The 26,553-nt window shown below is 45.4% G+C and overlaps 2 protein-coding genes across 2 annotated transcripts; one reads left to right on the top strand and one right to left on the bottom strand.

The window, feature by feature from the left end:
* Nucleotides 1–967: 967 nt before the first annotated feature.
* pdia6 (protein disulfide isomerase family A, member 6) lies at nt 968–8,725 on the bottom strand. Its single transcript, XM_072456977.1, has 13 exons — nt 8,592–8,725; nt 7,984–8,125; nt 7,229–7,286; nt 6,053–6,179; nt 5,005–5,108; nt 4,110–4,255; nt 3,842–3,956; nt 3,617–3,757; nt 3,320–3,404; nt 3,178–3,250; nt 2,639–2,797; nt 2,462–2,558; nt 968–2,181 (listed from the first exon to the last, which is right to left on the bottom strand). The coding sequence occupies exons 1-13, from the start codon at nt 8,608–8,610 to the stop codon at nt 2,110–2,112; spliced, it is 1,338 nt and encodes a 445-aa protein (XP_072313078.1). The 5' UTR covers nt 8,611–8,725; the 3' UTR covers nt 968–2,109.
* Nucleotides 8,726–23,131: 14,406 nt separating this feature from the next.
* Nucleotides 23,132–25,525, top strand: LOC140369960 (voltage-gated potassium channel regulatory subunit KCNF1-like). Its single transcript, XM_072456995.1, has one exon. It carries the CDS (start codon nt 23,267–23,269, stop codon nt 24,743–24,745), a length of 1,479 nt encoding a protein of 492 aa, XP_072313096.1. The 5' UTR covers nt 23,132–23,266; the 3' UTR covers nt 24,746–25,525.
* Nucleotides 25,526–26,553: the final 1,028 nt, after the last annotated feature.

Genomic DNA, 26,553 nt, shown 5'->3' on the forward strand with positions numbered 1-26,553 from the left:
GGACGATGTACCTTTATTTTAGCATCAAAAATGTCTTTATTTTCTAGAACATTTCTTTCCAAATGTCGATATTATTTGGATCGTTGATGAATTCTACACATCACACTTTAATCATAAGAACGAAAAACTAATCATTGTGACCATTTTAGAAGCAAAAATATTCCTATTTAAGTTATTCTCCAGCAAAGTAAACCTGAACTTTTCAAATTGTGATATTTCTTCTCACAATAACTGGAACACTAAAGTTTCATTCTCTGCTCTGTCAGTAAAAAACAAACTAAAAAGTGGCCTTGTTGACTTAGAACAAATAAAAAGCCTTTATTACATCTTCACAGAGATTAAAATGTGTGATTACAATAAAGCCACGTTTCCCACAGGCTCCAATGCGACTGCAACCAACTTCTTCAGTAGTCGACTTGGCAAATCATTATTTTTATTGCACATTGACTTATTTAATACATTTTCAACCCAATAAGACTTGAAATATTCTTACAAGACTTCCAGATAAGACGTTTAATTATTAAGGACATCAGAAATACTTAATTCATCTTGAATTAACAATGTCTTTATTAGTAAAGGTCTTTGAGGCGTTTTAGAGTCTGTCCAGTCCAGACAAAGGTCACAAAACATTCAGTAATTGTTGCAGCTTTAGAATAACATTTTTGAGTAAATGTGTCACGTTTCGCCTCTACAAATATAAAAAATGATTATACAAAAGCTAAGTATTTTGTGAAATGTGTTGCTGGGAGGCCCCCGGGTTTGTCTTCTCTCAATGGGAAACACTAGGACGATATACATAAAGTACAAGTGAAGTTATTAAATGTACTTATTACACCTCGCCCTCCTCTGGCGGCTGCAGCAGACGCTCAGTCGCTTTGCTCTTCTGTTCTTTGACAACTGTTTATTTGCAAGCACTCGATGTCTTTTCCTGTTCTGTACAAAGTTCATACGTGAAGGAGACCGTGGCTGTTTTTATTCCTTTTTATTTTTGTAACAAAAATGTTATTTTGTTCACACAATTGAAATAAAGTCGTGTAAGAAAAATCTACACAAGTTGTCCCACATTGGCCCCTCGATCCCGGAGCGAGCAGGCCGGTCACTCACAGGTCAGACACTCCCACATGGACAGGGTTAAAGCTTTCGAACTGAATCATCATTTTGGACATTTCAAACGGGCTGTACTTTGTAATGGAGGAATCGTAGAGTCTCTAGTCGTGGTTAAAACAACTTCACATCAGAATACCGACATGTTTAGATTGAATTGCTTGTATGGATTAATCCATTTGTTTCCAGGGCTGTCGACCTTTAGTCAATTAAGAGATTAATTTAGTCAATTCATTCCGTAGCTGGATTTTGAGAGTAATGGATCGACCTTTTCACTCATTAAGACACTTTTTACAAAATCTTCACTGTGTACAACGCTTTTTTGGTGCAGAATCTTAATGATTGAGAGTTTATTTTGTCAGTCTCAAAAGGAGAGGATTCATTTTAGTGCCTAAACAGAAAAATCTCCACAGCTACAAATATTTAGAGCAACAAGCAGAACAAATGTTTGCAGTCAAAAACACGTAAAACAAGATTCGGAACTCAAGCCATTTTAACCATTTTAAACAAAAAATTGGACATTCAGTTTTGCAGTGATGAGGGAGATTCAGGACCGTGTGGGTGTCCGGAGGAGGCAGGAGCAAAAGGCACCTTCAAAATTGATTTTTCAGCCCACAATAGTTCAATTATTTGGTACAATGATTTAAATATGAAGCAGGGTATTGAAGATATTATATAGTGAAACCCTAAACTTCTAATTTGGGTTGATTGCTTCCAGTGTCGAGTTTGTGCATGAAAAACACTTTAAAAAAAGAAAATAAATTGTCATTGACGTCGTCTGTCGTGTAGTGGAAACATGAGCAGTTCTTGTCTAAAGTTCACTTGAGGGACAGGACTCTGGACACAATGTGACAAAATGCAGACGTCCACTTCAGAGAGATCTTGGGAGTCATTTCAGTAACTGCAGGTCCCGGCCTCCCATTCGTCCACAGGAGAGAGGAGGTGTGTCGTGTGGGACCAAAGACCAGACCCAGACCCAGACCAGGTCCAGTCCAGCTTTTGGGCTCATAACTCGTCTTTGTCGAAGTCTTCGTCCAGGTCCACATCACTGAGGTCGTACTCCTCCTCCTGAGGAAGCTGGTGACAAGAGAAGGACTAGATTTAGATGATACAAGATAAATACATTTATTCTGTAGAGTTTGTGTCCTGGAAAATCAAGCCTGAAATCTGAACTGCTACACTAACAGAAGAATACACATACGTTAGCCAATTTTATACTGAAAAAGTCCCACGTAAAACACCAGGACGTTTAGTTGTCAAAGAGGACGTTACATTACCTAAATAATAAGATAGATTTGATAATGATAACCATGATGAGCAACGTGAAACAGTAAGACTTAACAATGAGAGCACAGACCTGTCCGTCTTTTCCATCCCAGGGCTCCACCGAGCTGATTTTGGGCATGTTTCCTCCTCCGAGTGTGGCAGTGGACCCACGGCCGACAGAGAGCTCCCTACAACACAAACACAGGTGAACGGTTGTGTTAGTTTCCCATGTAAAGGTTTTACATGTTAACTATGTTAGAGTCTGTACCTGAGGAACTCGTGGATGCCGCTCTCGCTGAAGGAGCCTCTGAGCAGAGCAAACTTCATCTTCCGGGTGTTGATGGCAGCCATGGCCGGGTATCCAAAGCCTCCGATGCCCAGCGCCGCCTCCAGGTCCATCTGAGCACCAGCTTCTGCCCACAGCCAGCTACACGAGGGGATCATCAACATCATCATTATCATTATAGTGACAGCTCATATCAAATACAGAAGAAACCACCTGTGGCCAAAAGATAGAGAGATAGAGTTCGTGCTAATGGGTCTAATGATTTTGAACCCGGAACAATTTATAATTACTTGTGAAAATGTGAAATGTGATAGCAGCCACTTTTACAGCAATAAAGCTGGGCAATGAGGCTAAAAAACATCTTGATTTGATCAGTTATTGTACACATTTCTCCCCCATCTGATTCTTTTGATAGTCCACACTTCACTGTGATTGGTTTAATTCACTCACAAAAGACTACAAAATAGGCGTGGGTCATACTGCCAGACTGTCCCGATGGCTCAGCTCTGCTCTGCTCTTACCCCCACATCTTCTTCTTGTACTTGTCAGCCATTTTGATCATCACCTCCCGATAGGCGTTTCTCCCAGCAGCCCCTGCAGCACACGTGGGACTTTAGTACATTTCAGGAGGGTTGGTGAGGAGACATCCAAGTGTGAGTTTACCAGTGTCCAGGATGTGAGGCAGCACGCCGATCACACACAGCTGACTGTCCTCGCAGGTTTTTGTCAGAGCCTCTTCATTTATGATCTAAAAACAAAATGGAACCTGTCAGTGTCTGCAAAGTCATACAAGAAGTTTTCAATAATACAATTCAAACCAAGCAAAAAGCAATGTGCCGCAGTAAAGTACCACTCAATATTTGACTTCACGTTTTTGTCTACTTTATCCTACGGCACTAACAATACTTTATGAAGTCCCATTTGTCTTTGTTCAGTTTTTATGCCCAAAACTGCACGGACCTCAACGAGTTCAGGAGGAGGAGCGTTGTCGGAGAACAGGTCCAGAGCGCTGTTGATGATGTCGCCTCGAGAGCGCCCCCCTTGGTAGTCCTCGGGCTCTTCTCCTTTACGGAAGATTTTAATGGTGGGGAATCCTCGGATCTACGGGCGACATGCATTTAAATGATTTTTTTTAAACATTTAATCATAATTTAATTCCATGGTCTTGTGAAACGGCACGCTCACCCCGTATCTGCTGGCCAGGCCCTGGTGCACTGTAGCGTCCACTGCTCCCAGCTTCACTCTGCCTTTGGTCTGATCCTTCACCGAGGACGCAGCCGCCGCCCACTCCGGCTCCAGGCTGCGCACAACACGACCAGTTCAACTTCACAACAAGCACACGTCTATTTATCATCATTTGGGCAGAGTTCATCAAACAGAGCTTGACCTGGATAGTTCAGGGCCAACACTAAACTGTGGTATTGTGTACTCTGTAAGTGACCGGTGGGCGTACCTCTTGCAGTGTCCACACCAGGGGGCGAAGAACTCCACCATCCACACGTCGTCACCGCCCAGGACCAGTTTATCAAAGTTGTCATCGGTGAGTTCCACCACGTCCTGAGCACTGCCCCCGCCGCTGCTGCCTCCGCCTCCTCCACTCTGAAAAACACCGGGGAAAACTTCACTTACAAACAAAATAAATGCTCGAAATGAATAAAATCAATGTACTTTTAAAAAAATATATATATATAAAAAAAAGGACACATTCTACATTTGTGTTGGTTTGAGCTTTTACAAATGCTCTTGAGAACCTAAAATAATGTATCTACTGAAAAGCATATACATCTTGTGTTCCCTAATCAGGATTTTGTGTAAGCACTCCATCTACTGGCAGCAGAAGGAATTACCATGAGAAAGCTAGCTTGCCCCGACATGTTAATGAGAGAGATGTGGTTGTAATGAATGTGATTTGAGATAGAGATGTTCAGATGCTGGATTTAAAAACGACACTGGAAACTTCTGGGGCACTACCTTTAATGTCACAAGTCTAGGATCTAAAAGCGTGTTTTTGAGGCTCTGTGAGAGAGGACTTAGTAAAGAGGATTCATCACACAAGCGTGAATGAATAGGCCAAATATATGAATAGATCAGATGGCTATAGGATGAGGGAACAGTGTTATAACATGGTTAAAAGCTCAAAAGTAAATTATGATTATTATCTTTGGTAGAATAGTAGAAATAATAAACTTTACACAATAGGCCTTGGTCTGAACATAAAGAAGGGTCCAGACAGAGTAATCAAGAAGTGCTCAAGTGCATAACGTAATATTTAAAATGGCATTTTTCTCTCAAATGAAATACTTCTTAAAACTTCTTGAGAATCCGTTACAAAATTCATAAGAAAATACCTGCTTGTAGCTGGAGCCTCCTGCTTTCCCACTGAGCCTGTCTTTGACCAGAGTTTTGAGGGCGTTTATGGCTGAGTCCACTATGGCCTGGCTCGTACGACCACCTACACACATAAAACAGTAAGTTAGAATCTAAAAGTTTAAGCTTCAGGGCAGAGAACCCTATACAAATTGGACACAAATTAACCCAGGGTGTAGATCAAATACAATCTGAACTATAATCCACACATAGATTGGGTTCACGTTCGTTGATGGTGACGTCTTAACTTCAGATGAGACAAGAGACCCTTTTCCTTTTTGATCACATTGGATTTGCCATGAAAAATCTAAATGTAAATTTCCAAATGTTAACGATTTCTCTTAGTGACTGCCAAAAAAAATCTGCTATTTAACAATATTAATTTTAGCGGCCATCCATTTGTATTAAATTGGCTGATGGATGTAGTGACATCACGAGAACGCAACCTACAGTGCTGTTATGAACCCGATTTATCAAACGTGAGAACAAACAATGGTGTTCATCCAGGAGCTTGGTGATATATTCAATGTTCTGAGATGTAACATTTATTTAATACAACACAACAGCAAATCTGACAATCCCGAATAATTACAATTAAAAACAGACCCTCATTAAATGCAGTCAGATGCGATGCACTAAATGATAAATGTAGACATTGCTTGTTTTAACATGTGTTCAATAACAAAGATGTCCATAATAGTATCTGTCCATTCAGTTTAACAGGCCCATAATATTTTCTCTCATGGCCTACTTGATTCATGTTATAGGATAGGATATGTTTTTAATAAGGCCTCCACACAGTGTTGAAATACAACGTGGGCACCTGCGGTTTATCGACAGGTGCAGTTTTTTTTTTTCTTTGCAAATATCGTGTGCTCGGCTTGATTCAGGGGCGCTGCATAGCCCAAAAAGTACAGTAATCGATGAATCATTTAACTTTTACACAAATAAAAAGGATATAAATGACGCAATGGGTAAACGGCCCTAGTTTTCTCTCTATTATTCTTCTAGTTCAGATTGTGGCCTTACCCTGGTACTCTTCAGGCTTGTTCTTGTTGGCTCCAAAGACCTTGATGGTGGGGAAGCCTCTGATGCCGTACTGTCCTCCCAGAGACTTGTGCTGGTCCGCGTCCACCGCTCCCACGTTCACCACGCCCTTTTAAAAAGAGACAAAATACACTACGATTACACTCAAAAGTCACGCCAGCAACACTGCTTCAAATACACGTCAGGGTCACACTTTCAGGCAATGGTCATTTCTACAGCACTGGGACCATAACAAACAGTTTAAGTACTTTTGAGGCAGGTTGTCGTTACTTAAATCAAATAGTGTGTAACAGTTTAGACTCTTCCCATGAGTCGAACTGTGAAAGCACTTCATGTTGACATTAAAGTTACAAGTTACACAAATGCCTTAATAAAGCTCGCCTCTCCACAGATCTGACCTGAAAATTGTACCCAGGAGCTTTGGTCTCCATGTTTAATGCCACATTATGCAACATTTCAGACAAAGCAAAAACATCTCCTTAGAAACAAGTAGATCTGTCACCCTCCAACAGGGAAGTTACATAGTGCACTCATTAATGTGTAATAATAATAATAATAACGGAACAAATCTGTCAAATATTTTAATAGTCTACTTTTTCTATAGCCGAACATTGTTTTAGGCTTTTATCTGCACCCTATCACATTATACACATACATTCTTGAGAAATACCTCCTATGCCTAGAAATATGTCGGTGTAATTTCTCATTCGTCCAGGCGTGTTCCAGTGTAGAAAAGGCTTCAGTTGTAGTCATCTGGACTCAGTTAGAAAAAAAAGACGTTTCGACTCTCATCCAAGAGTCATTGTCAATGACTATGCCTAGAGTTAAAACAGGTGAAGCAGTGTTGTCTTTTTACAAACCACATTAATAATCCCCACATCACTCCTCCTGTTCCCTGTGCTACATTTATAAAAACACAGTAATGTCTCATGCATGGACAGCTTTACAAGAACGCCATGTACCAAAATGTCAAGTTTGAGTACTTCTTTTGCAAAATATTACAAAAATAAAAACAATAAGCAATCTTCATTCTCCTATAAATGTCTACTTGCCATGTCTACATAAATCTTCCATGTCTACTTGCCATGTCTACAGGCAGAGGATTATTATCTGTTGAATGTAAACAGTCTGAAGCAGGATATTCAGGCACATAGTCACCTTGAGGACGGTGGCGGCCTTCTTCCACTCTGGAGTCAGGCTCTTACAGTGACCACACCTGTGGAAATGATTAACAAAATGCAAATGTATTTAGATTCAGGCAAGATCATAATCTTCTTTGGCCACTTCTGACAATAATAGAAAATAACGTCACCGAATGCATGGACTGGTGAAGAACAGAAAATGTGTGTTATTAACAACAATGCAGTGAAAATAAACAATGGTCTTGAGTCGTATGACTTTATGGAAGCTCCACCTGAAGCTTTAGAACAGTACAGCTAAATAAAAGACAGAAGCAGGGCCAAAAAGCACCACAAAAACAACTTGGGATATCAAAAACTTATAAAAGGAATTTAACATTTTCTATGGGCAAGTTTGTAGAAATAAAAAACATCCGTCAATCAATTGGCATCAGGCTTAATTTTAAGGAAGAGCAAACAATGGAAAGTAATGGTCAACTTCACAGATCCAAAACTATAATACCACAAAGGCTCAAGATGATCAACATGGCCTTGGCGGACGTGTATTCCAATCTCCTGAAGTGTATCTTTTAGTCGTTTCATACGCTCTGAGCTTTTACTTTTCTCTTTTAAGTGCTCACACCGGTCGGATGTGAAAAACCCATCCATACGAACGCCCGTGAGAAGATAATGATGATAAGGAATTGGGACTGTTTTAGGAGATTCACCATTTCAAACTGATTACTATCTCTTTTGAATGGGAAAAGGGAAGCTGAAAGCCATGAATAGACCTACCATGGAGCATAGAACTCCACCAGCCACAGCCCATCGCTCTGGAGCACTTCTCTGTTGAAGTTGGCTGGAGTTAGTTCGACCACATCATCACTGGAAGAGTACAAGCCCTGGACAGAGAGGACCAGGGAGCAGCCCAGCAGTCCTGAAACACACATTAACAAGGCATACGTGTGGGAAATGGAGCACACAGGACAATAATGTGCATTTAAAAAAAGACACAATAGGTTGCTGAGCATTAATTTAGCCACATTTAGATTGTATTGGCTGGATAAAGCATTTGGTGCAACTGTGATATTAAATTGGCCGACCCTACTTTCATAACTTCCCACGGCATATTCAAATGAGACTTAGATATAAAACACAAACAACTGTCACCTTTTGATTCCCTGGCCACCGTATGTCAATCCCTTGATTTGACACAATAATTAGATAATTAAATGCCTAAAAATACTGATATTATGGTCATTTGATGGCAACAAAGGGCCCTGCAAAATGTGCATCATAATTTAGCATTTTGGCTAGCAGAGAAAACAGCGCAAAATACATGAATGGTGTCGCAGATATACGACGATTCGTTGCAGGAAGATGGTTAAACTATATTAACTTACCAAATAAAAACGGAGGCATGTTGTTAGCAGTCCGCGGTTACTCAGCCGGCTCACACAAACGCGCTGTCCACTGCAATATCAGCCCCACCGCCGCTGCCCGATATGTACCGCCAGGGAAAGGTTCACCGTGGCCCACGCTCATTGGCTGGCACTAAGCAACGTGGCGCCGCAGCCAATCACATCACGCCGTGTAGTTTTGTGCAACTGGAGACAGGAAGTAGCGTGTGATCCATCTATTTTTTCCCTTTGTTTTTCAAATAAAGTTCTCCGAATTGGCTTTATTCTAAAGAATAAGTCTAAAGTATAAAGAAGAAGAGAATGGAATAGTCTAATAATCAAGTATAAAGAGGAAGAGAATAGAAGTCTAAAGAATAAAGTCTAAAGAATAAAGTTTAGAGTATAAAGAATCTTAAAGAATAAAGTCTAGAGTATAAAGAAGTCTAAAGGAACAAAGTACCGCCATAAAACAACAACTGTGAGGAGACCTTGCTCAACACCCGGTCTGGAGAGACGGGAGATGGCGGAGGAGAGTGGATCGGGGATGGAAGACATTCTGGACGGCGTGGAGGAGCAGCCTTTTCTGCCTGCACGTGCCCGGAAACGTAAAAAGTCCCTTAGCTCGTCCGAGGGTTCTGGGAATGAGCAGCAGGATGAGGCTGAAGCTATTGACATCCGGGGTGAGAGCAGATACTGTAAGGTGATCATAAAGCTTGCACAGGATAGTGCATCCTTTAAGGAGTGGAATTCAGTGGCATTGTCAAAGAGCCTAACTGTAGCTGTGGGAGTGATCAAGAGTGCGAGTGTCCTTAGAGATGGCTCGCTGCTGGTCGTGTGCAAGGACGCGGCTCAGCAACGGAAGGCGATTGGAACTAAACGTCTGGGTGGAAAGGACATTCTTGTGTCTGATGCTGAAAGAAACACGGTCAGAGGAGTTATCGTAGGTGTCCCTACGGCGACGTCTGTGGATGAAGTTAAGGAGAATTTGACTGGAGTTACGGTGGTGGACGCTAGGCGTTTGAGGGTGACCCGGTTTGGGGTAAGATGTGACAGCTTGTCGGTAATGGTAACACTTGAAGGGAGGTGCCTGCCTAGTAAGGTGTTCATTGGGTACATGTGCTATAGCGTCAGGCCATATGTTCCGCCGCCCCTGCGTTGCTTTAAGTGCCAGCGCTTTGGGCATATTGCAGCGGTCTGTAGAGGGAAGCAAAGATGTGGTAAATGTGCAGGAGATCATGAGTATGGGAAGTGTGACGTGGGTGCAAAACTGAAGTGCTGTAACTGTGGGGAAGAACATAGCTCTGCCTACGGGGGATGCAGGTTTAGCAAAAGAGCTGCTGAGGTGCAGAAAATAAAGGTCTCTCAAGATATATCCTATGCAGATGCAGTCAAGAAAGTTTCAAGTAACGAGTTTAGAGTAAATACAGAGAGAGGAGCCAGCGCTGCTCCCAGCCAGGGCGAAATGAGAAAGGCCAGCGTGGCTCCCAAGAAGTGTGAAGGTTTCAAGAGTGGAGGTCCCAAGTGTGCAGGTTCCAGAATTAATGAGAATACCCTGGTTGTGGATAGAGAGGATTTTGTACTCTTTATGGTGGATGTTGTAAACTGTGCTGCTCAGACTCAAAGCAGAACTGAAAGGATCAGGATCATTGCTAAAGCTGCAGGGAGATTCCTTGGAACAAAGGAGCTTGATTGGGCAGATATAGAAAACAGGCTAAAGGCGCTAAATGGGAGTCGGAGTGATGGGGGTCTGCTTTTGGGGAGTCAGAGTGATCAGAGTGATGAGATGGGGGTGGGGGTGGTCTCCTGTCCTCGTCCAGTCTCGTAGACGCACGGCTACCAAGCAGCGACATCAGTGGAAATATTAAAGCCTGTAGAATGAAGCCTAAAGAATAAAGCTGTACGGTGGAAGCACCGAACGTCAAAGAAGGAGAGGAAGATGAAGAAGAGTCTCCCTGGAATAAAGCCGGTTGTTGTCTGAAACAACAACAACTATTCTAGTCACAAAGACATATCATGACCTCATGGGCTTTGTAACACCAAAGCAATGGAAGGAGTACTTTTACGGACTACGACAGTCTGAGGACTACGAAAAGTCTGAGGAATAAAGTCTGGCGGTAATGCAACACTTGGATGCCAACCGCCATAAAACAACAACAACAACAACAACAAAGTCTGGCGGTAATGCAACACTCGGATGCCAACCGCCATAAAACAACAACAACAACAATAAAAGCACTGGAAGTCAAAGCACTGGAAGTCAAAGCACTGGAAGAAGAACTTTTAGGACTACAACAAAGTCTAAGGAATAAAGTCTGGCGGTAATGCAACACTCGGATGTCGAACAATACCTCGTGCACTTGGATGCCAACTGCCATAAAAAACTACAACGACAACAGTTTGGATATTACGGCAACATAGAGGAACGCCTCGGTCCGTATGACGGGGAAGAAGAAGAGGAAGCGTGACCTGGTCGGTGACGATATGAACAGCGGGGAGGACTCCCCTGGAGCCACTGATCCTGTGCAGCGTAGGGCGTCTTCTTGCTCGTCTATGGAGGGCTCTCTCAGTGAGGAGCAGGGCGGGGGGGTTGCAGATGTCGGGGATGTGAGTTCAGAGTGTAAGGTGTTCATAAAGCTCGTGCAGGATAATGCGTCCTTTAAGGGGTGGGATCCGATGGCGTTGACAAGGAGCCTGACTGTAGCTGTGGGAGTGGTCAAGCATGCGAGTGTCCTTAGGGATGGCTCGCTGCTGGTCGTGTGCAAGGACGTGGCTCAGCAAAGGAAGGCGATTGAAGCTAAGTGTCTGGGTGGGAAGGACATTCTTGTGTCTGATGCTGTAAGAGGCACGGTCAGGGGAGTTATAGTAGGCGTCCCTACGACGACATCTGTGGATGACATAAAGGAGAATTTGACTGGAGCTAAGGTGGTGGATGCTAGGCGGTTGAAGATGACCCGGGATGGGGTAAGGTGTGACAGCCTGTCGATAATGATTAGATTTGAAGGTGGGATCCTGCCTCGTGTGGTGTGCGTTGGGTACATGCGCTATGGCGTACGCCCATATGTTCTGCCGCCCCTGCGTTGCTTCAAGTGCCAGCGCTTTGGGCATATTGCAGCGGTCTGTAGAGGGAAGCAGAAGTGTGGTAAATGTGCAGGAGACCACGAGTATGGGAAGTGTGACGACGGAGCAAAACTCAAGTGCTGTAACTGTGGGGGAGAGCATAGCTCTGCCTACGGGGGATGCGTGTTCAGCAAGAGGGCTGCGGAGGTGCAAAAAGTTAGAGCCTCTCAAGGCATATCCTACGCGGATGCGGTCAAGAAGGTGTCTGGTAGTCAGGTGACGGTGGATGCAGTGGGGGCTGCCAGTGCTGCTGGTGTCCTAGGCGACAGGGGAGGGGGCAGCGTTGCCCGCAGCCAGGGGGAGGTCCCCACTGGGATGCCCGTGAGTGTGGCTTCCACGGGCAGAGGCCCTGTGGGTGCGGAGGATGTACTGGTTGTGAAGAGGAAAGATTTCTTCCTCTTTATAGTGGAAGTGATTAACTGTACTGGGCAAACCAAGAAGAGATCCGAAAAGACTAAGATCATCGCTAAGGCTGCAGGGAAGTACTTTGGAGCTGGGGGCCCCGAGTGGACGGAGATAGAGGATGCGCTGCGGGAGGGCGCCCTGCCCCATTCTGGCAGTGGGAGTGGGGGGGCTCCCGATGCGCCGTCAGGTTCCGGGGGCTCATAATGGCGGTGGTTGTCTTGCAATGGAATGCGCGTAGTCTTCGTGCTAATGGCCAGGAATTTAAGCATTTTGTCTCTACCTTGTTGAACAAGCCTCACGTTATGTGCGTGCAGGAGACTTGGTTACGACCTAGGTGGGGTTTTGGGATACAAGGGTATGTGTGTGTTAGGAATGATAGGGAGCAGGGTAGAGGCGGAGGTGTGGCTGTGTTTGTCCGAGATGACCTAAATTACGTTGTTGTCAGTGTGAGTAAAGCGCCGGAGGCCCTGGCGGTGAGGGTCTGGCTGGGTGGTGAAGCTGTTACTGTGGTTAACCTTTATAATCCGTGTGGTGAGTTAACGTTAGAGTCCTTACATAGTATCGGTAAGGATGTTCGGGGAAAGGCCGTGTGGTGTGGGGATTTTAATGCGCATAGCGCTTTGTGGGGCGGTAGTGGTACCGATAGGTATGGGCAGGTGGTAGAGGGTTTTATCAATCAAAGGGAGTTGGTTTGTCTGAATGATGGGGGTGGGACCCGCTATGATATGGGGACCGGTGCGGAAAGTGCAATAGATCTTACACTTGTGTCCAAGGAGTTAGCTGGTGTTTGTAGTTGGGAGGTTCTTGGTAATCTTTCTTTTGGTAGCGATCACTATCTAGTCCGCACCGTGATTGGCTTTGGGAGCTGTGTGGTCAGGGGGACGAGGATCCAGAGGTGGCAGTTGGCAAGGGCGAACTGGGGGGCTTTCCTGAGGAAAGCTGATGATGGTTCTAGGGTTCTGCAGGAAGGAGGATTGACTCAGGTGGATGATCTCAATAGTGCAATTGTCTCGCTCATCACGCAGTCAGCGGTAGGCACGATTCCTAAGAGTGGTGGTAGTGGACATAGGAAGCGGGTGCCGTGGTGGACTGAAGCATGTGGTCATGCTGTTAGGGCGAGAAATGCGGCGTTTCGCCGGCTAAGGGTTGCCCACACTGAGGGTGCCCTCATTGACTACAAGAGGGCCCGCGCTGTTGTGCGGAAAACTGTGAGAACGGCCAAGAGTGCCTATTGGAGGCGGTATTGTTCCAAAATTGGGAGAGAAACGCGTCTCGGGGATGTTTGGGGGATGATTAAGCGGATGCATGGGGTTGAGCGCCGTCGTGGGACCCCGGTCCTAATACTGAATGGTGTTGAAGCAGTCAGCGACGTTGACAAAGCTGAACTGTTGGCCAGCACCTTTGTGTCGGTGCACAGCTCTGACAATCTCTCACCTGCGGAAAGGCACTACAGGGAGAGTACTTTGGCCCAGAATTCTGAGCTGATTGGGCACCAGCCTTCGACTCAAGATGACCTTGACCTTCCGTTTAGTTTGTTTGAGCTAAGGAGAGCACTTTCTAAGGCGAAACAGACAGCCCCGGGTAAAGATGAGGTGTGCTATGACATGCTCTCTCATTTGACTGATGACACGCTTGGGCTAGTCCTGGGTCTTTTCAACCGTGTTTGGGATTCAGGTTGTGTTCCATCTGCGTGGAAACAGTCTACGGTGGTGCCGGTTCTGAAGCCGGGTAGGCCAGCGTCTGACCCTTCAAGTTATAGGCCGATTGCCTTGACGTCGCAGCTCGGGAAAACGATGGAGCGCATGGTTACCGAGCGGTTGGATTACTTCTTGGAGAGTCAGGGTTTGCTTCCCGCGCACCAGAGTGGTTTCCGTAGGGGCAGGAACACCATGGATTCCGTGTTGTGTTTGGAATCTGATATCCAGCTGGCCAGGGCTCAGAAAGAAAAGGTTATTGCGGTGCTCTTTGATGTGGAGAAGGCGTACGATATGGTTTGGAAGGATGGGCTCCTCATTAAGCTGCGGAAGTGTGGTGTGAAGGGTAAACCGTTTAACTGGGTCCGGAGCTTTCTGTCTGGCCGGCGTATCCAAACCAGAGTGGGCGCTGCTTACTCTGGGGTCTATGGGGTGGAGAATGGGATCCCGCAGGGGAGTGTGTGTAGCCCTATCTTGTTGACGAGAGGCTTAGTTGGCGTCGGCACATTGATGAGGTCAGTGGTAAATGCAAAAGGGTGAATAACTTGCTTCGTTGTCTATCCGGCCAGGACTGGGGGGCCAGCAGAAGGTCGCTCCTGGGTATTTATCGGGCCGTCATGAGGGCGGCTATTGATTATGGCTGTATAGCCTAAATGTCTGCGGCTGAGACTAACTTAAAGAAGCTTGATGTGGAGCAAGCCCAGGCCTTGCGCATCTGCTGTAGGGCTTTTAGGACCTCCCCTGTCTCGGCGCTGCAGGTTGAGTTGGGGGAATTGCCGTTACGGCTCCGGAGGCTAGAACTTCTGTTGGCTTACTGGGTGAATGTGCAAGGTCATACGAGCTCTCACCCGGTGAGGGACTTTCTCAGGGTTGATGGGGGGCAGAGTGAGGCTGGCGGTATGATTTTCAGCCAGGTAGGAAATGCGAAGGCGCGGCTTGCGGGGGTTGGTGATCTGCGTGTGAGCCCGTCGGTGGCTTTGTCTGCTATAGCTCCGTGGAAGTTTGTCCCGGCTCCTGTTGATGTTAGCTTGCATGGCAAGCTTAGAGGAGTCGCTGGGAGGGCACCGCAGTTTGCCGTTCAAGCGCTCATCGATAAGCACTCAGGTGATGTGTTTATTTATACCGACGGGTCTAGGGATCCTGAGAGTGGGCGTACTGGCGCCGCTTATTTTGTGCCTGACCTGGGGCTAGCGGTCAAGAAGAGGTTGACAGATCGCCTTTCTGTTTTCACGTCGGAACTTATAGCGATACGGTTGGCGTTGGAATGGGCGGAATCTGCTTTGCAGTGTTGCGGCATTGTGGTGGCCTCTGACAGCCTTTCTGCATTGCAAAGCATTAAATCTGGGAAATCGGATTGCAGACAGGATGTGTTGAATGGCATCTTCTGTCTGATGCTCTCCCTGTCCAGGAAGGATGTGAGGGTTTCCTTCATTTGGGTCCCTGCGCATGTGGGGGTGGATGGTAACGAAATGGCTGATGCACTGGCTAAACGTTCCCTTCGGCGGCCATCAATTGATGTGGCGGTTGAGTTAAGCAAATCTGAAATCAAGCCTGTTATCAAGAGTCATGTGGTCGGCCTTTGGCAGGAATTTTGGAGCCACTGTGTTACTGGACGGCATCTCTATCACATACAGGGTAGTGTGGGTCCTTGCGGGTCTATGGGCAGGAACGCGTGGGAGGAAAGGGCCTTCGCCCGCATGAGGATTGGCCATACTGGACTCAATTGGTCACTGAGTAGGATAGGCAAACATCCGACCGGTCTGTGTGGTCACTGTCGGGTGCCAGAGACTGTCGAGCATGTGCTGATTTGCTGTGAGGCTTATGATAGGGAAAGGGCCGGGTTGGCCTTGTGGTTTCGGAATAATGGGCGGGAGTTCAATCTGCGGAACGTTCTGGCGATCCAGTCACAGGGTTTGTGTCAGGCTGTGGTTGCTTACTTATGTAGCACAGGGCTGGGTAAACGTTTATAGAGGTGGGGGGTGTTGGAGACTGAGCCGAGGATGAGGAGCAAGAGGATGTTCTAACGCGCTTGGACTTCATGGGCCTAGAAACGCCAAAGTGATGGAAGAAGGACTTCTAAAGGATAAAACGACAAAGACGTCCCATGACCTCATGGGCTTTGTAAAACAACAAAGACGTCCCATGATCTCATGGGCTTTGTACTTCCAAAGCACCGAACGTCAAAGAGGGCGAGGAAGGTGAAGAAGAGTCTCCCTGGAATAAAGCCGGTTGGTCTCTGACACAACAACTATTCTAGTCACAAAAACACATCACGACCTCATGGGCTTTGTAACGCCAAAGCGATGGGAGGAGTACTTTTACGGACTACGACAGAGTCTGAGGACCACGAAACGTCTGAGGAATAAAGTCTGGCGGTAATGCAACACTCGGATGCCAACCGCCATAAAACAACAACAACAACAACAACAACACTCGGATGTCAACCGCCATCTGATATCCAGCTGGCCAGGGCTCAGAAAGAAAAGGTTATTGCGGTGCTCTTTGATGTGGAGAAGGCGTACGATATGGTTTGGAAGGATGGGCTCCTCATTAAGCTGCGGAAGTGTGGTGTGAAGGGTAAACTGTTTAACTGGGTCCGGAGCTTTCTGTCTGGCCGGCGTATCCAAACCAGAGTGGGCGCTGCTTACTCTGGGGTCTATGGGGTGGAGAATGGGATCCCGCAGGGGAGTGTGTGTAGCCCTATCTTGTTCAATGTTATGATTAAGGACATCTTTGACGACGTGGATGGGTCTGTTGGGAGGAGCCTTTATGCTGACGATGGCGCTCTATGGGTGAGAGGGAGGAATCTCCGGTTTTACGAGGCGAAACTGCAAAGGGCAATACAGCAGGTGGAGCAGTGGACCCTGAAGTGGGGGTTTAAACTGTCCGTACGGAAGTCTCAAGTGATCTGTTTCTTCAATGGGCATAGGGACGTCTCCCTTCGACTGCATGGGCAGGTGCTCGAACAGGTCAGGGAGGTGAGGTTCTTGGGGGTCACCTTTGACGAGAGGCTTAGTTGGCGTCGGCACATTGATGAGGTCAGTGGTAAATGCAAAAGGGTGAATAACTTGCTTCGTTGTCTATCCGGCCAGGACTGGGGGGCCAGCAGAAGGTCGCTCCTGGGTATTTATCGGGCCGTCATGAGGGCGGCTATTGATTATGGCTGTATAGCCTACATGTCTGCGGCTGAGACTAACTTAAAGAAGCTTGATGTGGAGCAAGCCCAGGCCTTGCGCATCTGCTGTAGGGCTTTTAGGACCTCCCCTGTCTCGGCGCTGCAGGTTGAGTTGGGGGAATTGCCGTTACGGCTCCGGAGGCTAGAACTTCTGTTGGCTTACTGGGTGAATGTGCAAGGTCATACGAGCTCTCACCCGGTGAGGGACTTTCTCAGGGTTGATGGGGGGCAGAGTGAGGCTGGCGGTATGGTTTTCAGCCAGGTAGGAAATGCGAAGGCGCGGCTTGCGGGGGTTGGTGATCTGCGTGTGAGCCCGTCGGTGGCTTTGTCTGCTATAGCTCCGTGGAAGTTTGTCCCGGCTCCTGTTGATGTTAGCTTGCATGGCAAGCTTAGAGGAGTCGCTGGGAGGGCACCGCAGTTTGTCGTTCAAGCGATCATCGATAAGCACTCAGGTGATGTGTTTATTTATACCGACGGGTCTAGGGATCCTGAGAGTGGGCGTACTGGCGCCGCTTATTTTGTGCCTGACCTGGGGCTAGCGGTCAAGAAGAGGTTGACAGATCGCCTTTCTGTTTTCACGTCGGAACTCATAGCGATACGGTTGGCGTTGGAATGGGCGGAATCTGCTTTGCAGTGTTGCGGCATTGACAGCCTTTCTGTATTGCAAAGCATTAAATCTGGGAAATCGGATTGCAGACAGGATGTGTTGAATGGCATCTTCTGTCTGATGCTCTCCCTGTCCAGGAAGGATGTGAGGGTTTCCTTCATTTGGGTCCCTGCGCATGTGGGGGTGGATGGTAACGAAATGGCTGATGCACTGGCTAAACGTTCCCTTCGGCGGCCATCAATTGATGTGGCGGTTGAGTTGGGCAAGTCTGAAATCAAGCCCGTTATCAAGAGTCATGTGGTCGGCCTTTGGCAGGAATTTTGGAGCCACTGTGTTACTGGACGGCATCTCTATCACATACAGGGTAGTGTGGGTCCTTGCGGGTCTATGGGCAGGAACGCGTGGGAGGAAAGGGCCTTCGCCCGCATGAGGATTGGCCATACTGGACTCAATTGGTCACTGAGTAGGATAGGCAAACATCCGACCGGTCTGTGTGGTCACTGTCAGGTGCCAGAGACTGTCGAGCATGTGCTGATTTGCTGTGAGGCTTATGATAGGGAAAGGGCCGGGTTGGCCTTGTGGTTTCGGAATAATGGGCGGGAGTTCAATCTGCGGAACGTTCTGGCGATCCAGTCACAGGGTTTGTGTCAGGCTGTGGTTGCTTACTTATGTAGCACAGGGCTGGGTAAACGTTTATAGAGGTGGGGGGTGTTGGAGACTGAGCCGAGGATGAGGAGCAAGAGGATGTTCTAACGCGCTTGGACTTCATGGGCCTAGAAACGCCAAAGTGATGGAAGAAGGACTTCTAACCGAACGTCGAGGAGGGCGAGGAAGGTGGGGAGGAGTCTCCCTGGAATAAAGCCGGTTGGTCTCTGACACAACAACTATTCTAGTCACAAAAACACATCATGACCTCATGGGCTTTGTACGCCAAAGCAATGGGAGGAGTACTTTTACGGACTACGACAGAGTCTGAGGACTACGAAACGTCTGAGGAATAAAGTCTGGCGGTAATGCAACACTCGGATGCCAACCGCCATAAAACAACAACAACAACAACAACAACAACAACAACAACAACAACAACAACAGCCATAAAACAACAACAACAACAACAACAACAACAACAACTCGGATGTCACCTGCCATAAAATGATAACAACAACAACAACAACAACAACAACAACAACAGTCTAAGGAATAAAGTCTGGCGGTAATGCAACACTCGGATGCCAACCGCCATAAAACAACAACAACAACAACAACAACAAGTAAACAACAAGAGATGCTACAGGTGACACTACAACAACAACAACAACAATTGGATGCCAACCACCATAAAACAACAACAACAACAACAACAACAACAACAACAACAACAACAACAACAACAGCAACAACAGTCTAAGGAATAAAGTCTGGCGGTAATGCAACACTCGGATGCCAACCGCCATAAAACAACAACAACAACAAGGCTGTGTTCAGCTAAGATCTGTGGAGTGGTGACCTCTCAGTGGTGACCACTCAGTAAGAATGCATGTTTTTCCATGTATACTCGAGCAATAAAATCACCTGTAACAGGCACTAAAACAATGCCAATATCCAATTCGGGCAATAAACAAAGGCAGACAACAAGTCAAAAGCTACAGAGCCCACGAAGTGACATTTAAATTTTAAAAATAAGGTATTTCTCAGCTCCTGAGTAGAAAGTCGCGCTCCCGTGTTTGTAAGTTGCGCGTGCACGAGTTTGTAAGTCGCTGACGCAGAGGAGCGCGTGCACGTCTGATCTGAAGTGTGGCAACTGTGAATCCTTTTATTTATGCTACAAGTTCAAATGAATGAAATCTCAAACTGTCATCACTGTAACATGTTTATTAACTGTGTGTAAGTTTGTTTATTAAAATGTTACAAATAAAGCACAAGGAGCCCGAGAAAAACATTGTGATACTTTTCCCATTGTATCAAATGGGTCTTCATAGCGCACGGAGCGGCACATCAATGACCACTGGCCAAAGCCTTTATCCACATGCTGTTCTTTAGAAGTTCTCAAACGATTAACATGTTTGTGACACGGTGCGTGCTGCGCCTTTATGTGGAGCGCACTGGATCTGTACCAGGGGCCACTTCTCCCGTCACCCCGGGCTGACACCAGCCCTGTGCCAATGCCACTATAATAAACACATACACACATCCAATAACAGTGGCGGCTGGACCATTAAGGGGGATTATATCAAATGGTATTGATATAGTACACCACAGATATTCCTGAATGTCCCAAATAAACAAGAGACACAAACAAACAAACAAACAAACAAACAAAAGCTACTTCAAGGAGTAGTGAAAACATGTTCACTTAAAACATTTGTCCAGTTGACAGTTACATTTTCTTTTGCGATGGCTAATAAGTGACAACCTATGTAGATATTATGTCATGGAGTAACAGTTACAAAAAATACATTTTAATCAAATCATTAAGATAAGAGATAAGATAAGATAATCCTTTATTGTCCCACATGGGGAAATTTCATTGGTGCAACGCAGGAAGATACAGAGGTAGATACAGAAGAACAGATCACTTATAGGAAGTCTGAAAAACACTTTCAGTAGAAGATCTCCTATAAATAAATAAAAACTCCCATAGACAAATAAATAAATAAATGCATAAATACATAAATACCATTGCATGTGATCACGACAGTAGTTGCACATGAATATGTGTCACGACGGCACATAGATTGCACATGAATTTCACAGTAATTGCACATGAATTAGCAATTAGCAAAATAGATTCAACTTTATCTGGCAGAATGAACTTTTGGTTTTCTACAAATAAAACATTTTACAACAAAAACTGGTGCCCATTCACATATTAATTGCATGCATAACATTTTAAAATCTTGCCTAGTTTTTCCTAGTTTGGCAATGGTGTGTGAGGGTGAGAAGGGTCAGCTGTGATCTGACCTTGATCGTGCCTGATGATGAAAATAATCCATCTCATGCATAGTCATAGTCAGGGACAACTCCTTTTCTACCATTGTTGGCATTTCTACGTTATTATAACTGGCGTCATCCAACTGTTACAGAATGTGTCCTTGTCTAACATTATCAGTTTCCTTGGTCAACTCGTCTCACAAAGTGGTATGTTATGCACTTCTCATTGTGTCTCAGGGCTGGCATTCTGAGCTACTTTTTAAACCTCTGTATGTGGAATCATAGTACGGCTTGAATTGCCAATACTATAAGATATTCCTTTATTGTCCCACATGGGGAAATTTCATCGGTGCAACGCAGGTAGATACAGAGGTATATACAGAAGAATAGATCACTTATAGGAAGTCTGAAAAACACTTTCTATACACTATAGCAGGATGTGGTGAGTATTCAAGTTGCAGGATCCCAGATTGACATAAAATAAATTTATATTACCTGCCTCTCATTACAAATGTAGAACCTGTCAGGACAACGCTTACTTTTCCCTAACAAAAGTGTGGTCCTTTTCAGCACAACGCAGTGCTTCAGTGTGTGTCGTCCATGCAGTGGCTCCAGCCGACTACACAGTGATGGAGGAGGTGAGGATGGACTGCGCCATCATCTGTGCTGCTGCTTGACTTTCCTCAGCGGCCGTAAGGTTTAAGAATGTTATTATGCGTGTTCCAAAAATAAATAAAATAAAATGGGTGAATTTTGTGTAAATTGTTTTGCATTTAGGATATCATTATTTATATTGATCTCATAGACAGAGGGATTCATTTGGAGAAATCACCGTTGCTTTTCTGTAACTTTTGCAAAACGCAACTTGATTGATGAAAAAAATAATCTCATCAAATTACGTAATATGTTTTTTAATTAAAACCTTCCATATACTTTGTGTTTTCAGAAGAAAAACTTATAAACTCATACCGTTGAAATAGTTTGTATTTTTTACAAAAGATATGTAAGATAAAGGAAATTATAAAGGATCACACTCTCTCCTGTTGAAGCTGGAGTACGTGATATTTCATTACGGGAAACCGGAAGGACGCTCTTTGGCACAATGTTAATATTCATTTTTGGGCACAACTTTTTTCAGACGGCAATGTGAAACTGGGGTGGACCATCTTACTTCTGGGTCGACGAGGCACAATACTAATGTTTGTTACTTATATTTTGTAATTTTGATATCAACACACACATCAGATTCCCCATCTTTAAGCGTGATAAAACCATCAAGAAAGTTCTGTAAATGTAAAGGGACATTTTAGCCGGAGTGACCATCATTTTGAGAGTAGTAGCAAAAAAATGTATACTCTAACAGTAACGTTACTTTAAAATAATATTACTCAAGTAGAAGTACAAAGTAGTGACTGAAATAATGACTCAAATACAAGAAACCAAAACTGTGACTTGTAGCAACTCGGCAAAATGAAGTAAGTCATTTTCCAAGGTTTTTAGTGGAATAGAAAAAAATAAATAAACGTTAGCCTTGACTTACAGACGGGAAGAGTCTTTTAACTTTTACAATATGTCTGATTGACCGAGGATGGATCCAGTGACACATGGATGGAGTCCGGGGTCCGGAGAATATAATGAGACAAAAACATTATTGCCAAAAAATAAACCATGACGCTAAAGGCCATAGAATATATATTTTGTCCACTAGAGGGAAACAAACTATAAATTGTGATGCAGTCACTTTTGTGTCGTCACTCTGCAGAACTCATACATTATATTTAGATCTTTTTTTCATTTTTTCGTCGTTTGGAGGCAGTTAAGGAACATTTGGTAATAAGTTGTAGGCTGTAGGCATGGCATTTTTTTAAAGTAGGTCTAAAGTAACCATACGGGATTTTGAGGCAAATAGTTAAGCAAGAAAGCTGGCTGCTACAGTTAAAGACTATTACAGTGCACAATACAGCACAATGAAAGTAAAAGTAACCAGAACCACCACATTCGGTTCAATTGAAGGTAAACCAAAGCCATAACAATTTTGCAATCTGTTGATTCTGCCCGTGTCAGTTTTCGGAGCTAATTGTTTGTGCCTCCAGAACACACTCAGCCTGTGTTTGTTCCTCGTGGCGTGTAAAAGCCGGTAGGTTGTGTTGCCTGGACTTATGTCCCGCTTCACTTTACATTAGGAAACATGCGGCGCCGCGCTTCACCGCATCATGCATCAAGACGCACACGTGCAGAGGAGCGGCACCGGAAACCACAGCTGTAAATAAAAGAAAATATATTCTAAAAAAACATCCTAAAATCCTACATCCTATTATTAACTAACCAATATGGACACTATTGTTTCTTAGACTTAAACTTATACAGCTTACACTAGGTCTATTATTCAAAAAATAAAATGGCTCTCTCAGTTTGGCCCTTTCTTTTTCTAACTTTATCCAAAAGCTGATTCCGGAAGTGAATTGACTTAACTTCTGCCACCTTGACTACAGGCGCACTTCAATGCCAACTTTCTCGGAGCGCACAGACGCACAGACGCACAGACGCACAGACGCACAGACGCACAGACGCACTGCTCACTGACAAATAGCGCTCCGGACTGACGCGACTTGGAGCCGGAGGAGCGCATATTTACCTAGACAAGATGATCATGGTGCACTTTTACGCATGACACCCACGCGCCTTTTGGATACAGGAGACCACTGTGGACATCTGAACTGCATCTATGTTTTTGTGGGTCTAGTGCACAATGTGGGGGATTCAGAGATCACGTTATGCAGACTGCAACGGCTCCGACGCGAGTGAGGAGACCGAGGTTGTGGTGAACATCGGCGGCGTCAAACAGGTGTTGTACGAGGACGTGTTGAGCCGCTTTCCCGAAACTCGTCTGGCGGAGCTGCACGGCTGTTCGCTCAGAGCTCCAGAGGATATACTGACTTTGTGTGACGACTACGACTCTGAGACGGGAGAGTTCTACTTCGACAGGGACCCGGAGGCGTTCAAATGCATCATAGAGTTGTATTATTACGGAGAGATCCACATGAAGCGCGGCATCTGTCCCATCTGCTTCATGAAGGAGATGGAGTACTGGAGGATTGGCGCTGACTGTTTGGATGACTGCTGTAAGTGCCACCTGCAGGAGGTGCAAGATGAGCTGGCGGAGATCGCAGAGAAGGTCCGGACTATCCTGGTGGACCGGGAGGGAGATCCAAACGCCAGGGGCTGGCAGCGCTTCCAGGTGTCTCTGTGGAGACTCATGGAGAAGCCCGAGTCCTCTATGCCCGCGCGCATCATCGCCATAGTGTCCTTTGTGTTCATCCTCATCTCCTCTGTGGTCATGTGTGTGGGGACCATCCCGGACCTACAGGTGGAGGATGCAGAGGGCACCCTCACGGAGCACCCCGTTCTGGAGATGATCGAGACGGTGTGCATCGGCTGGTTCACCATCGAGTATATTATGCGCCTGATGTCTGCGCCAAATAAACTCAAATTCGTCCTCGCCTTCATGAACATCATTGACTTCATGGCCATCATGCCTTTCTACGTGGTGTTGGTGCTTACTTCCTTTGGCGCGGGGATGATGGAGCTGGCCAACGTGCAACAGGCGGTGCAGGCTTTACGCATCATGCGCATTGCGCGCATTTTCAAACTGGCCCGGCATTCGTCTGGACTGCAGACCCTGACCTCTGCCCTGAAGAGCAGCTTTAAGGAGCTCGGCCTCCTGCTCATGTACATGGGCGTGGGGGTGTTCTTATTTTCTGCTCTGGGTTACACCATGGAGCAGAACCACCCCGAAACGCTGTTCACCAGCATCCCGCAGTCCTTCTGGTGGGCGGTCATCACCATGACCACAGTGGGCTATGGAGACGTGTACCCAAAGACCACTCTGGGCAGGTGCAACGCGGCCATCAGCTTCCTGTGCGGGGTAATCGCCATCGCTCTGCCCATTCACCCCATCATCAACAACTTCGTCCTGTTCTACAACAAGCAGCAGGTGCTGGAGACCGCGGCCAAGCACGAGATCGAACTGATGGCGCTGCGCTCGTGCGAATCTGAGCACTCACTCACGTGTGGCAGTGGCGAGGGCTCAAGTGGGGCCGTGCGCCCGTGCCACAGTGACGCGTTCCTCCCGTTAATGCGCGAGTCGCGGGCCCCCGGGGTCAGGACCACGAGCACGGACACAAGCTTCGAGAGCACCGCCGAGGCCGCGGACTTCTTCAGCTCATAAGCAAAGGTTCAATGTTCCATGCACAGGAATAGCAGAAGGCCATCCCAGAGTCTGCTTAAGTCACTATATTGAAGAAATGAGTGCAAACGAGTCATAAACGGACTTAATTTAAAAAAACGGAAAAAACAAACTTGAAGGCATTGGATTTACATAGCTCTTTTTGGACACGTACAGACGCTTTACATTGCATTATTCATTCACTCTACACCTGGTGGTGGTAAACTACATCAGTAGCCACAGCTGCCCTGGGGCAGACTGACAGAAGCGAAGCTGCCATCTGTGCCATAGGCTCCTCCGGCCTCCATCTATCATTAACGCATACATCAGATACATCAATGTGGATAGAGTGTTTTGCACAAGAGCCACTCCACTGTGGCTCCTGGTTTCCCGTGGTCTCCCACCCAAGAACCAGGCCAAACCCTGCAGAGCTTCAGAGCTCTGACAGCCTCAGTGTTCAGCAGGTACGGCCACATTGTTGTGTGGTGCGGACAAAAGTAGTATTCACTATGTCCCTGCTGTCCAGTGAAACCTTTAGCCTTTTTTCATATTCAAAAGTGAAAACCTGCCTGGCACATGATCATATGTATTTTTATTACTTTAATACCTCAAAACTCAATTATTCTGTGTACGCTCCCCAGTCTGACAATACTTGCATGATTGGATATTTCAGTCTACTGTTTATTGAAAAATGCTGTTCGGTTTCTGTTTAAGAGGACAAGCGAGTATCAGTTTGTTTTTACCTCACTGCTCCTGAAATAAATGACTTGTGTAAACTCAAAATGTTGATTCATTTTGTCACAGCTCTTTTACGTTTCTCAAACAAGTTTCAACCCACACGTGAAGATATTGTGAGCATATTTAGTTGCATAAAAAATTCACCTTTGGAGGAGCTGGCGTTCTGCACCATTACCTCAGCCAGGCACTTGTGGCTTCTATTTTGTGACCAGGGTCCAACAGTTCATAAATAGCCTACACAGAAGTGGACACTCCCCGAGGACCCATAAGGCACTGGGCCTAATCCTTCTATCAATGTGAGCCTTGACCAACTAAAGAATGTCTAATTTCTATTTATTGATTTAAAAAAAATATTTCGGGGAAAGAAAGAGTTGAATAATATAAGACATGAAATGGTGAATATGGGTAAAGCGGGAGAGTCAGTCTGATCCTTTGTATTTTAAATCAACTCACTTCAAAAAACAGTGTTGAACATGACTTAGTTACAAATGGTTACAGTAACTAAATCAGAATTTTAAGTAACTTAGTTGCGTTGCTGTGTTACTGGGAAAATACTTGACTTACTAGTTTTTAAATGAGTTGAGACACCACCAGGAGAACCTCTGCAGGACGCAGCTTAAGAAAGGGCATGCTGATATATGCGAATGTGCTATAAAGGGAAAACATGAACAAACATGACTTCTGCTGTAGGTAAAACACCTCAGAGACAGAGATGTTTCCCATTTCTATTGTTGATGTCATTTGAGCTAGTTTAAACAAGTCATTTGTTGTTTACCTCTGTCTAAAGAAACATAAGAAGCTCATATTTGATACATTTATACACTAGTAATGTGTGACTAATTACCTTTTCAAAGCAACACATTTCACAATTATTACAATCAACCATATTGACATTTATATGCTAAATTGAAAATAATAGATTTGTGGTATTGGGATTGTTCTGCTCTGAAATGTGACCAATGATTACATGAAAGTTACGACAGCATTTTCGGATCAATGTTGTTAAGGCTATAACCTTTTAAAATAATAGGATGATTGAAATTCAATAAAAATAAAATGGCTGGGTATATTCA

The sequence above is a fragment of the Eucyclogobius newberryi genome, unplaced genomic scaffold (assembly GCF_026437365.1).
Source record: "Eucyclogobius newberryi isolate DKJ021-1_F unplaced genomic scaffold, fEucNew1.0.hap1 SCAF_1, whole genome shotgun sequence".
NCBI classification, from domain to species: Eukaryota; Metazoa; Chordata; class Actinopteri; order Gobiiformes; family Gobiidae; genus Eucyclogobius; species Eucyclogobius newberryi.

Coding starts and splice junctions, on each gene's coding strand:
- LOC140369960 (XM_072456995.1), top strand. CDS start 23,267: ATGTGGGGGATTCAGAGATCACGTTATGCAGACTGCAACGGCTCCGAC.
- pdia6 (XM_072456977.1), bottom strand. Junction 3,957..4,109: donor TGGTGTGGACACTGCAAGAG/GTACGCCCACCG, acceptor TGTTGTGCGCAG/CCTGGAGCCGGAGTGGGCGG. Junction 3,405..3,616: donor CTCCTCCTGAACTCGTTGAG/GTCCGTGCAGTT, acceptor TTTTGTTTTTAG/ATCATAAATGAAGAGGCTCT.